This window comes from Protopterus annectens, chromosome 9.part0 (genome assembly GCF_019279795.1).
Source record: "Protopterus annectens isolate FY-2018-M chromosome 9.part0, PAN1.0, whole genome shotgun sequence".
Lineage (NCBI taxonomy): Eukaryota > Metazoa > Chordata > Ceratodontiformes > Protopteridae > Protopterus > Protopterus annectens.
In genome coordinates, this window is record NC_056743.1 from 1,383,978,321 (window position 1) to 1,383,993,054 (window position 14,734).

The 14,734-nt window shown below is 37.0% G+C and overlaps 1 protein-coding gene across 1 annotated transcript in view; it reads left to right on the top strand.

Annotated features, from left to right (window-relative positions):
- The first annotated feature begins 4,953 nt into the window (after positions 1-4,953).
- LOC122810681 (vomeronasal type-2 receptor 26-like) overlaps positions 4,954-14,734 on the top strand; it is a 167,567-nt gene continuing 157,786 nt past the window's right edge. The window contains exon 1 of the mRNA XM_044082251.1: positions 4,954-5,022. Coding sequence (XP_043938186.1) covers positions 4,954-5,022 — 69 coding nt within the window. The remainder of the gene's footprint in view (positions 5,023-14,734) is intronic.

Here is a 14,734-nt window from a genome sequence, read left to right on the forward strand (position 1 = left end):
AGTCCAAATTCATAATTTTTTTATACATGTGCACATTGCTGTGTTGAAGAAGTGAAGATCTATGGTCCTTATCTAATTCCTACTCCAATTTCTTTATTGCTTGCCTACTTACATTTTGCCACTTTCCTATCTACCCCATTTTCACACCTTTAATCTGGCAAAAAATGGAATCACACACCACACACATGGCCAGAAATGGCCGATAAAAAAACTTCACTTTTTGTCCTCTGCATTTGTGCAGAGTTTGGCATCATGCACTAATGCAGAGCCATGATGAATGGCTCTTCATGTCCTGTGGCAAATCCTGATGAGTTTTTTTTCCATTGGCTGCACTAGTCTGGTTATCTCTGTGCAATGGTGCTTAAACATGCTGCGCTATAGGAACATATATTTAAATCAGAGTAAAGGCACTACTTTGAAACAGGTAGTCTGACAGTTCTGTACTCTGTGGGACATAGCAAAGACTAACTTCCTATGTGGAGTATTGACATAAATTACTTGAATGAAGATTGTTTTGTCCATAGCATCAATTCCAGATGCCTCAAACATCATTTTTTACTGTGATGTTATATGGCTATAATATGTTTAATCACCCACATCTTAAAATTTGCCCCAGTTATGGGTTCTCAAGGAAAAAATTCTGGATACTGGCTAAAATAAATGATATGCATTAACATCCATCCCCACAACTATGACATATTTATTCAACCTTATTCTGCTTGTCATAAGCCTGTTGCCCTTCCTATAACCCTTTTGTACCCCTATGACAGTCACCTCATGTTGCAGATCATAGCAGATTAATAATTAGAACAGACCGAAAACATGTCCATGAATGTTAGATGACACCAAACATTGCTATGTGTATAATACCTCACAAAACCTCCAAACAAATAAATGAAAATAGCTGTAAAAAGGCAAAATAAAAAAATAAATGGCTAAAAAACAAAATCACTTTATTACATACAAATCCAACTGGTAAGCGCTTTAATTCCCTTCATGGAACTTCAGACCAAGTTGTATAATGAACAAACGTATTTAAATACTTAATACAATAACATGATGCAAAGCAGTTAATGCCTTAACCCTTTCCTTCTAAGAACAACTTTAAAGTTTTCCCTATCATTTAAACCAGGGTATACACATGCATTCAGCCTAATTTGCCAGCAATATTCTCTCCAATCCAGTTTATCTTCTGCACCAGACCTATGATCAAAACCATCAACTTCATCAATTATTACAAATTTGAAGCATGCCTTATTTTTTTCTAACAAATGTTTTTGCTTAACATGATTTGCCAAGGCATTGCTTACATCAATCTTGCCTGCTGCTCTTATATGTTCATTCACTCGCATATAGAATTCTCTAAGGCTTCTTCCTATATAGAATGCTGGACATAATTCACACACAGCCATGTATACCACATATTTGGACCTGAAATTATACAAATTATTCAACCTAATTTCAAGGCTTCTTACTGTCACAACAAAATTCTTAACTTCTTTCATATATTGACATAACAACAGTTGTTACATCTTTTCATCCCCGGTTCCAAAACATCAGGCATACTTGAGCATAAATTCCTTTTCTTAAAAAAATATTTTAAACTCTTTCCTCTTTTAGAGACAAAGACGGGGTCTCCCCGTATAACATTTTTAATTATTTGAAAAAATGTCCTTTGATTTTACTTTCATCTACTGTTTTCTAAAATACATGCTAAGGAAAAATCTTTTTCATTTTCTTTTGACTTGGTATTTACATTTGCTACTTTATGTCCCCTTACATTTTTTACTTCCATCCAGGAATTATTAATGATGTCCATCTGGTACTCTCTTTCTTGAAATTTCCTTTTGAGTTCTTCACATTCTTTTTCAAAAAATACTGCCTCACATACCTCTCAACCTGTTAATGCAAAAAATCTGGACAAAGCTTGACAAAATGAGGGTACAAATAGGGACATATTTTAAATATTGCTCTTATAAACTTAGAAAGTTGCTAGAGTAACTGGATTTGTTTGAATATACATTTTCTGAAGGATTTGAAGTCTAAAACTCAAATGCATGTCATTATTTAATGACTTCAATCCTGAGATCATTCCAGTGATTTCCCAGGAAAAAAGAGGAACAGGCCAAAAATCTGAACATTCTGTGAAAATCTGTACAGTTGAGAGGTGTGCTGTCTCATCTGTTAACCTGCTTATTCTAGTGAAATCAGTATGTTTTTTTTTCACATTAAACTTATGCATGCTATTGTAGTGGAGATAGCTGTTACTTTGTACTTCCCTTTTATAAATCTTAACTTTTAAAGCATTGCTAGATCTGTACACATTCCAGTCCAAAAAAAATTAATATTGTCCTTTCTATAATTAAATGTCAACTGAAGGTAACGTGGATTCATCCACATGTTTAACAAAATCTGAGTTCTTTTTCAGAACCCTCACAAATAAAAAACAAATCATCAATAAAACATCTGTACATGATTATATATTTTCCAAAAAACTATTCTAAAATAACTTATTTTTCCCAGTTCATCAGGACCATATTTGCATAGCTGGGGGCCATAGCAGCCCCCATAGCTACACCATTTTTCTGTCTGTATATTTCATCATTATACTCAAAAAAATATATGATAAAATAACATCCAACATTTCTGTGAACAATCTCACTTGACTAGTATTAAATAATCCTGAAGTACAAAGCTCCCTATTCACCATTTCCAACCATTCTACATTTGGTATAACTGTATATAATGAGGCAATAACTGCTGTAACCCACCACATGGAATCATCTATTTTCAGTCTTCACTAAACATTTGAATTCAAAGGAATCGTTAATAAAAGATTTACTTTGTACAACCAACTTCTGTAAATATTTATCTATGAAGATGGCTAGAGGTTCCATCTTACTGCCTTGACTGGCTACTATCGGTCTAAAATCAGGGCAATTCAGGTTGTTATGGATTTTGTGAAGTCCAAAAAACCTTTCCAGTTTGGGTTTTTCTACTCTAAAAAAACTCCACTGCTTCTTTGTCAATCAAATTATCTAGAAAACATTCTTCTATACAAGCATCAACAACTCCATATACTTTTTTAACAGATGCCCACATTGTTATTTGGTAAAACTTGTCATCATTTAGCATCAAGTCATTTTTATCTGCATAAAATGTTGTATTAAGCACCACAACTGCATTGCCTTTATCTGCTTTCATAATACACAGCTTAGTGTCAGTTTTTAATTCAAACAATGCATTTTTTCTTCTTTGTTTAAATTATAAAATACAGGTTTACATTTGTTATACAATAATCTTCTCACATCATTCTCACGTTACCAAAAAAGCTTCCAATTCTAGTCTAAGAATTGGATTAAACATGCTAGGTTTTCTGAATAATGTTTTTTCCTGAACCTTATTAGAGTCGTTACAGTCTTTAAATAAGCATTTCAAATTTAATTTTCTGACAAACTCTCTAAGTGCATTTATGGTATTTATCAAGTCAGCCCTAGCAAAAGGCAAAAAAGTCAGTCCCCTGCTTAATACCATAATATGGTGTTTGTTTAACACCACATTCGACAAATTAATAATTTTAAATGAGTCAATCACAGTACCTTGGTTCAATGGTTGCAATTGTTGTTCCACTTCTTTGTAATTCTTTTCCCCCGAAATCCCTCTTGCCATCTTCTTTTTTCCAGAAGAAATGTCCTTTTGTTGATCGATTTCCCGCTTGTTGCTGTGGATTCTGGGCTGCTACTTGAGTCCATGATTTCATACCTGTCCCTCCATCTTGATATACAGACACCTTTTGAAAATTTCTTTTGTTGGACTTAGTACTACTAGCATTTCTATAATAATTATTTCCCTGTCTTTCTTTTGTGAATTGTTTTTCTCTGTTTTCAATCACATAATCCACTGACTCCACTTCAGAACTCATTCTCCTGCATTTTGCTGTGTTATTCTGCCTAGCAACATCATTGTCACTTCCTGTGGCCCCACCCACTTCATTCTTTTCATTAGTTTGAATGACAGCAGATTCAGGACACTCATTGATATTGTTAAAGAAACATTTCACCCCTTCTTTATAATCCTTTTTATCTCTTGCAAATGTTTTCATTTTATGTTTCTTTTGATTCTCATTTTCAGTTACAACTTTGTCCAGAACACCAGACCATTTAGCTTCAAAGTTGCTTGCTGAAATAGCATTTTTGAGCCTATTATAGCTCAAAATAATAATATTATTCACTGTATTCATAGTTTTTGTGTTTTCTTCTAACAATAGCCTCACATAGTGAAACCCTATACTTTCATTCAGGGCTTGCCAAGCATCTAAGAGCTCTTTAGAAAAATTGTCTCCTGCAGGTGCACACTTTACTCTTAAGCCCCTAAATACTCTATTTGATGATAAATAGGCTTCAAAAAATAGTGTCCCACTGTAGTCTCTTATATTTCAACACATTTTTTTCTAATGTGTTGAATTCATCACCTACTGACAGTTCAATAGCAGCAGCATTGTTTAGCAAATTAGGTTCCAGTGGAAATGGATTATTTAGTCCTTTGAGACAATCAAACAACAAATTGTCTGTGGGCTCAGACACAGCTGTAGTGCTATTAAATCTTTTCGGAATAGTACCCAAATTCAAATGTCCAGGAACATCCATACTGTTAACAGGAGTCACTCTTTCAGACTGGGAAGCCACTTTTTCCACCAAACTTCTGCCATTGTCCAGCAATGAATCCTTAGGTGTGTCATGTAGAGTAAATCCTGATGGTACCAGCAAAAAACTCAAATTTAACTCAGGTTGGGGAGCCAAATCTTTGTTTGTAAAAGCTATACAATCCAATAATATCTCACAAAACTTCCAAACAAACAAATGATTAATCATAGGTTTGATGCAGAAGATGAACTGGATAGGAGAGAATAATGCCGGCAAATTAGGCTGAAAGCATGTGTATACCCTGGTTTAAATGATAGGGAAAACTTTAAAGTTGTTCTTAGAAGGAAAGGGTAAAGGCATTAAGTGCTTTGCATCACATGTAAGTTTGTTCAACTTGGTCTAAAGACATTCCGTGAATGGAATGAAAGCGCTTACCAGTTGGATTTTTATGTAATAAAGTTATTTTGCGCTTTTAGCTGTTTGTTTTTTATTATTGTTATGTGTATATCTGTCTCTCCTTGTATGTGCCCCTTTTATTCCCACCCCTCTTTATGGATGTGCATTTATTAAGCTGATGGATGTACAGATCATCTCATGGTTTCTGCATACTGACATGACTGCTAATGGATAACACAAGCATCTTACCTTGATTCAATATGTGATCAGTACTCCTGTAGTGTGCAAAGATTCAATATCGGCTATAGGATTCCCTTTGTCTCGTATTCAGCTGCTGATGAATGAAATGTTCATCTAATATGGTATAGAAACTCTGTTTACTGTGAAGAAGCAAACTGCACACAGTTTTCAGGATATCTGGCCCTATACAAATAGCATATCTGCTGAGTCATACTAATGATTTCAAGATATGTACCACTGCTTATCATTTGTAGAAAAGCTGTATGCACAATTAACTTGTGATTTGCATTTGAGGCCTGCAAAACAGCTACTAGTTGTACAAGTGTATTGAAGTAGGCATTACTGATACAATTTGGGCAAAACACACATTTTAGTGTAGTCATTGATTGTCACATTTGCAGTCCTGATCACATTTGCATAGCACAAATGACATCCTGAGACCATTTGTAAAAAAAAAGAGAATCATCTGGATGTGAATCTTGGCTTACCTGTGTTTTGACCAGCAGCTCACTGCTGTTACATCCTGTGCCCCAGAGAAAGTAGGCAGAAGGTGTATTTTCCATACTCAGTACTGTCTAGAGTGCTGAAGGCCATGCATTGCCACTGAGTCTGTTTGCACAAAGTAAAGTGAACCAAATTAAAATTAAGCAGAGGCCTGCATTTGCAAGGCCAACAGTTATGTATGGAATAAAATGTTGGCCACATTTCAAAGATAGGCTACAGCATGCATATCATATTATCTGCCATCAATTTCTCAGATAACATTCTGTATCTAGCAAGTCTGACACTTGAAACATTAACAACAAATAGACGTATTTTGTGGTTAACAATAATCAGGTCAGTTACTTTATGTCCCTATTTGTGCACAGTTTGGCAATGAGCACCAGTATGTACTGCTGCTTCAAAAGTCCAGCTTAAATTCCTGAAATTCAAACCATGCATGTGCTAATACTTTGCCATCATCAGTGCAAATCAGTGTTTCAGTGATGCGCTATGTGAAGAGGTGTTTAACACATCTGGTTACTATGCTGTACTTATAAACTACATGAAAATACATTCATAAACACAAGAGAAGGGTGTGGCATGTGTGCTACACTGCACATGTACTTTCTGATATTCATGTGTGCCCTGCAGCAATGCACTTGCACATGATATATCAGGACTTGGACCATTATCAGTCTCCAGAATTACAGAGTGTAACTGCATTGCTACACTTGCTATGGGTGTATCATGACACTGGACACATGTCACCCATGATCATATCCCATTGATATTGTAAGTAACTTGCATTAAGGTGGACATCCGAATATGAAGACAAATAACTCCATCATTGCACTACTGCTGTTTCCAGCATGTGTTTGTGCATGTGTGTGTCATCTACACAACATCCTGAGAAACAGGTACATGTCTGCCTCACTTCTGCACTATGCATTCATGACAGTTTCTTTCACCAAAGTCACCAGAATGTATTTATATGTCCTTTTCCAAACTGCACTCATAGAATCATATCACATGTCCTGGCTTTGCAAACAAGTCTCATAACAGTATATGCTACCTGCGACACTGTGATGATGTCATTCCCTATAAAGTGCACTCTGACAATGCTCAAATCAGATTTCTGTGGTGGCATGAGCATTAAGAACTGTACTTTGTAGCCTGTGCAATTAGATCAGTAGGGGTTCTAATCTCACAGCAGTCAACATGTGTGCAGTCAGAAGAGCATAAGTTTGTGTGTGTACTGCACTCACTTAAGTAGCATTAAGAAGATACTTTTTCACTGTTAGCAGATGACACAGCAATTTTATACAGCTCTCCCAACATACAGTGATGATGTCATCCACTATAAAATGCATTCTGACAGTGCTAAAATATTTGATGCCACAGCAATTGCTTACAGCTCTGCCACCATACACTGATGATGTCATCCCCCTATGAAGCACATTCTGACAGTGCTACAATTAGATTTTTGTGGTGGATTAAGTACTCTCTTCTCTACCATTTATAATTAGAGAGGTAGGAGTTCTAATCTCACAGCAGTAAATCTGTGTATGTGTGTGTGTGTGTGTGTGTGTGTGTGTGTGTGTGTGTGTGTGTGTGTGTGTGTGTGTGTGTGTGTGTGTGTGTGTGTGTGTGCACGCGCTCATTCAGCTACTGGTCTGGAGACAGTTTTGCACCAGGATGTGAGTCCACAGCTATGTCAGACACTTCTACCAACATCTTCTCTGCATACATCGGTGATGTCATCCTCTATAAAGTGCACTCCGACAATATTAATGACTGATTTGTGTGGTGGTGTTATCATTAAGTTCTGTATTTGGTAGCTTGCCTAGCTGGATAGGTAAAGGGTCTATTCACACAACAATCAGATTGAGTATGCGTTTATTTAATTGTCATTCTGGAGACAATTTTGCACCAGGATGTGAGTCGACAGCAATGCCAGACACTCCTGCCAACATCTTCTTGGCATAAATTGATAGTGTCATCCTCAATAAATTGCACTCTGACACTGCTAAAGACAGACTTGTGTGGTGGCATTAGAATTAAGTGATGTGTTCTACAGCTTGTATAACTCGAGAGGAAGGGATTATAATCTCACAGCAGTTAAGTTCAGAGTGTGTTTGCATGTGCATTCAAGCAGTAGGTAGTATGAAGACAGTTTTACTTCAGAATGTGAGTCCACAGCTATGTCAGACACTTTTGTGAACATCTTCTCTGTATACACTGACACTTCATCTTTTATAAAGTGCACTTTATATCCTGTGTAGCTAAATAACTAGAGGTTTTAATCTCACAGCAGTCAACTTGAGTGTGTGTGTGTTTGTGTGTGTGTGTGTGTGTGTGTGTGTGTGTGTGTGTGTGTGTGTGTGTGTGTGTTCATTCAGCTATCAGTCAGGAGACAATTTTACAACAGGATTTGAGTCCACAGCTATGTCAGAAACACCTGCCAACATCTTCTCTGCATACAGTGAGGATGTCATCCTCTATAAAGTGTACTCTGGCAATGCTAATAATAGACTTGTGCAGTGGTGCTTGACTTAAACACTGTGGTCTACAGCTTGTGTAAGTAGATCAGTAGGGGGTTCTAGTCTCACAGCAGTTAGCTTGAGAGTGTGTTTGTGTGCTCATTCAAGCATTATCCTGGAGTCAATTTTACACCAGGGTGTGAGTCCACAGCTATGTCAGACACTTCTGCCAATATCTTCTCTTCTGCATACACTGATCATATAATCCCTATAAAGTGCACTCTGACAGGACATGGTGTCTGTGGTAGTGCTAGTCTTATATCATGCAGAATAGCACTTATATACCTACAGAGGTGTGGTGTTCAAATCTAACTTCAGTCAACTTGTGCACGTGTGTGTGTGTGTGTGTGTGTGTGTGTGTGTGTGTGTGTGTGTGTGGTTGGTGTTATATTATGGTCACTGTATGATGTTTTTAATCTGTTTTCATCTGACTCACACTCAGGATAACCTTTTACATAGTCCCCTGAATCAAGCATCCTCTTTTCCCTCTGTCCACATAAAATCCATTCTGCGGAACACTGAGGATGTCATCATCTCAAAGACACATACACACATTGTGAAGCAGAGCCCATCCATGACCCTCTGCAAGCCATCTCCAGAACACTGGATGTGCGATTGCTAATTCTGTCATGGGGTCATGCATATGTCACATATGGACAGAAGCAGTCTGTATTAAATTAAACACATACACACATTCACACATAACTATCTATACTAATTTGTATTTAAATGATATAGTAATGGTTAGGATTTTATGTGGTTTTGGCCAGTAGCCTAGTAATGTGGTATGACCATCTAAACACTGCACATGTCAATGCTGTTGTCATTCACATGTGCTATGTTGAGGTGTGGATGTACTGTGTATTCCAATCTGTGATTTCAGCTGCAGTAGTGATGGCTAGTGCTGCCATTTGGCTACATGTTCCTTCCATATCAGCCGTAGTAATATGCCTCATGAGGGCTGCTGACATTGGATGATGTTATGTATATTCTTGTCTTACTAAGGCATGTGTTTTTGTACTGCAGTATATCAACGTTCTACACAGTTGTCATGCAACCATCATAGTGACAGATGCAGTATGGTACAGGTGAGCATGTATATACTTAGCATCTGGACATGTTCTCTGATATACAACAATATTGTATCATACTGATTACACTGGCACATACACCTGGGTTCATCCATATGTTGTAATGCTGTTACATAGACCAACATATGACATGTTGGGATTCAGTTGCAATCTTGGGGAATTCTTTGTATGCAGTATTGTTTTGGTTGGTATTCAAAAGGATTATACAGATGTTCCCCAGCAGCATTGTGCAACTGTCAGCATTTGTTTCATTAACTGTTTTGCATGAGTTGCAGTCACCTCAGTTGTGATGTGTCCATATATGGTATACGAACACTCACACACACACACATTTCACTGATAAACATATAGGCATATGATGTACAACTGATGTAATGATGTGAAATAGGTAGAGTTGCATGAGAGTCTTAACAATTCCACTGTGCTGCATGTGATTTAGATCAAGCATTATATCTGGAGGTGATGTACAACCTGAAGTCCAGTTGTAGCATAAGTACAGCTGCAGTGTGACTGTACTGCATCATGGTGATACCAGTACATCACATCAGTATTACAACCTGATAGTTTGCATGAACACATATGGATATATGTCTGCATTTTATGGCAGAATAACATTTTTAATGGCAATGTCAGGGGACGGTGATCATATGGCACATGTGCTGAGTGTTGACATGTGCTTATAGATGATGCTCCACATACTGTTTGGTAGGTGTACAATATGACAGTGACAGGTGCAATATGACAGTGACACATTGACACTACACTTTGCACTGCTGTACTTTCTGTGCACATGGGCATAGTTGAGGCATTGCCATTAGTCTCAGATATTGCTGTACCATTCATTATAATGGATCAGTTCTTAATTTTCACATCAATTGCAGATGCTTCAGACAATATCCATTGCTATTACATGTGGCAGATGCATGTAACATACATCTGTGTGTAGGGAATCTACTCATAATAGTGTGGTGTTTGTAAGTGTTGTTATTATTATTGCCAATACCTATGTCATGCAAGGGATGCTTTAGTCAAGTGCATCACATTTGACAAAGTGAGCTCTTATTCATCATTTTAGCCATATAGAATTATTCTTTGGGCTGCATACACATTAGGATTTGACAGTGCAGACTTCTGTTCAAGGTGTTCTACTAGGTGCATATGTGATACGTCTTTCTGTATTACACCCAGTTAATAATTAGCACAGTGACAACATTAATGGCATGGGTTTGAGTCTTGCAAGTGTGGATTGTGGCTTATGTGCCATGCAAACTTCTCAACTGGTCAGGATTGCCCAGATTTCAACTTCAAGTTTAACAGTGTCTCTCTTAATCCCTTTAAAAAGTGGTCATTTTTGGGAAGGTGTGGTGAAGTCCTCTTATATCATGCTGACAATCATTACAGTTGAACACATCTGTTCCTACAGAACACATATAATAACTTACACTCACATATTCTGTCAACACTAGAGATTACTGGTTGTAGCATTTCAACAATTTCCCTGATTGTGCCTGTTTCTGTCTATATTTGTCCATGAGTCTGTTGCTATGTGTCCATGATTGTTTGAGAGGTATGCTGACATGTCAGTCATACTCAAGCAAGACATTTTGCAGATCTTCAGACTGTGCACATACCCACTATTGTATATACACTCCTTGCTAAAAGTCCTCTCCAATCAGTATGTCAGTGATATTTAAATTGCAGCCGATCATTTTAATTGACATGTGACCATCACATATATACTATTATATGTGATGAGGTATAAACAGCAGTACGTACTGTACTATCCAGGTATATGCTTGATGTTATGCTACTGACTTGTCTTGGAAGTGTACACACATTGACATATCCTGTCTTCGGTACATTACCATACTTACCACACCATTTTCCTCTTTCCTCATTCCTGTCATTCCTGTCTGTGCTCATTTTCATCAGCACGCTTTCCCTGCTTAGTGAATGTTTCATTGTATTTGCACTGTTGCTGGCCACAAAACTGTGCCTGCGCACATGCAAGCACAAAGAGCAGCATAATATTGTATTAGTGCTGTTACTCATCACTTAACATGTAAACTCCCAATAGGCCTCACCGAAAGCCTACACTGAGTTTATTGAATTCCCAAGACAATGTTTCCTCTTTAGCAAAACAGGAAATTTGAATGTATTACTTTAAGTGTTTCAGGTGTTTTTACTCTTACATAGTACACTAAAATATGATAGGTTGCTTGTCACTCATCTTGTCAAATTCTTTACAAAATCTGTAACTCTTCACACTTAGGGTAAGGTGTTACTTATATAATAACAAAATGACATTAATAACTAACCTGACTGTGAGAATGAAATAAAGGAATTAATGCACAAAAGGGGAGCATAGATGGTTTTCTTTGTTGACATAATCTGTTTCAATAGCTGCAAAGCAAATTAGTTTATTCTTGATTATGCAATGTAATTAATATTCAATAATATGCATAGTGATTGGCCACAGCAATCAGTTGGCCTCACTGTAAATCCAGCCTTACCTGCAGCAATAATTCCAACTGCTAAACAACACTAATGATGTAAACATTGATGTCACCATTCTCTCCACACTACTAAGAGAAGAACGTAAAGTAAAACATATATCTAAACACCAGCATTTCACCTTTATATGTAGCACAAGCCAATGCATTTGAGAAGAATAATACACAAATGTGTTTTTAAAAGTATTTATAAAAACTCATAGGACACCTGGAGTGTTTAAGAAAGTATATACATGCACACTCCTAAATCACCTTAACAACAACGGCAACAAAAAATGAAAAGCAGAAAGTGCATTCAATCAATCTACTGTACAAGTATCAACATGTATTTTCTCAACATGTGTAGTTCATACATTAGATGTCCCCTACATAGGAGAAGATTATTAAAGTCCACTTATAAATGATATTAGGTACAAAAAAAAACATTTCCGAAAATAATTAGTGTTGTACAGCAGCAATAAATTAAGCTCGGGTGTGATTAATTCCAGATTTACCCTTGGCTGACTTTGTTTGCTGTCATGATCAGACCACACCAACTCTGGAGTTTCAAAACCTTGTTACTCTTTTCCGGTTGAAAGTTTTTCTAGACTTGATAGGATATATATAATGAAAGAACATGGTTAACATTATTGGTATTTGTTTAGTTTCTATATTGAATCATGCACTTATCTCTGTCATTCTCTTTGATACTCAATCTGTTACCTAAGCACTGGAGGGTTAACATTTAATATTGCAAAGTGGACATTTTTGAAGAATGATTTTATCACCAATCTGTGTCACTGAGAAGAGTGGATCTTAAGCATAATCATGGTCTAACAATGCAGTAGGAAGATCCTGAGGCTGGGTTTCAGATAAAGATGTAGATTAATTTAATTAGAAAATTAACTAAAGGAATTGGATCACCCAGCAGGATTTCTGTTGAGGTAGGGACACTTAGAAAGCAGCCCATAAAAGGAGGAATAAACAAGTTATTAGGAAGTGAAGTAGATTATACCAAACTGGTGTTGTAATTGAAGTATTTTGGTAGTTTGTCAGCTGTTAGCTTGATATTAGTAGTTAAGCTGGGGAATCAGCCATTCATTAGAAAGGCAGTACAATTTAAATATCCTAAAAAGAAATAGTTATATGTGTGGGAAGGGAAAAATTCCCAAACTAAAAACGTAGATGACTAATTAGCTATATACACTGAAAATAGCTAAATTGCATGAAGAAAAAGAAAATTAATTTTTCAAGTCTGTATCAGCACAGAAGGTGCTGTTGGCAATTAAAACTACAAAGAAGGTGAAAACATCTGCCTGGGGCTTCAATAAACTGCTCACCAAGCAAACAAGTAAACTCCATGTAAGCTTTGCGCTTAGTTGCACCTGCATGCTAGGCACCACTTTTAAACGTAAACAAGCACAATTTTGTGGCCAACAACAGTGTTGCTGGCCAGGAAATTGTGTAAAGCAACATAGACAGCAGCAGACATGTAAACCTGTTTACCTATGGGCAAAACAATTCTGCATGTTTGTGGGGAATGCCACAGTGATTGCCAGGGTTATTACTAAAGCAATGTAAATAGTTCCAACACATTATATGAACGTGTATATGGTGCAGAGTATTGTGGAAACCTGTTTCAGGTATACTGAGCAAAGGTTGTGCAAATAATCAGTAAGGGTACATAGACAGCATTATAAATAAACAGCCAGGGGAAGTGTGTCTATTGAATAGGGGCACACATGAATTGTAGGAATGAACACAGGGAAAGAGGACAGTTGAAACATGGCAATGCACAGCAGATGAAGACAGTTGAAACATGAACACTAATCATATATCGACATGATACTGTATGGACTGCACGGTTAATGTATATTATGTGACTGTCTTACAAGGTGACATAACAGTGGAGAAGATTCTTTGTGATATAACCATCCTGACATGAACAATGGAGAGGACGTATATCAAGAATTATATACACAATAGGAATTAAGTACATATTGTGAAGCTGTGCAAAATGAGTTGCCTGAATATGATTATAATGTCAGCAGAGGTCTCAACCAAGTTACAGGCTCATGGACAACAGTAGACAGAAGCACACATAATCATGGACAATATCAGAATAATATTACCAGTAATCCCATGTCTCTTACATAACATATGTGATTGTGAGTGATCATAGATGGTTCTGTAAGAACAGCCTTGTACAACTTTCATGAGTTGTCAGCAATCTATGAGGGGGATCTAGCATACTGTTCTGAAACTTTAACATCTGCTGGAGGTGTTAGGAAGGACACTGCTATACCTGTATGTGAGATTATGACCAATCCAGGCTAATTGACAGGTATGTATGGCATTTATATCATGCAATCCAAACTGTCATGAAAGTAACCCACGTCATCAATGTTGTCAATCAACTATGTATATACTGTGTACATCACAGGAACATGTATCACACATGCATTTGGTATAACACCTTGATTGGGGTTCTGCACCATCAGACACTAATGCTTCTGCAACAAAAAGAATACTTAGATAAGGCCAATAAGTAGAATGGGAGTTCAAAATGGCAAATGTGTTAGACTTATGCATCCCTGGAAGATGTGCAGGGAGCTACATGAAAAATGCAACATTGTACTAAGTTATTGGTGTGATGACGGCTGTGAACTATGGACATGTAATAGCCTTTGATGTGGATGTTCTGCACACTGTCAGAAGTTGGGTTAAATGCAAGGGAGTAATCACCACTGTGGGTACATGCTGGTGGATATTCCACATACCATCTACATGAGTACACAGGTTACATACCACTTGGTCTGCTCATAGGGGTGTGCTATCTACATTATCAT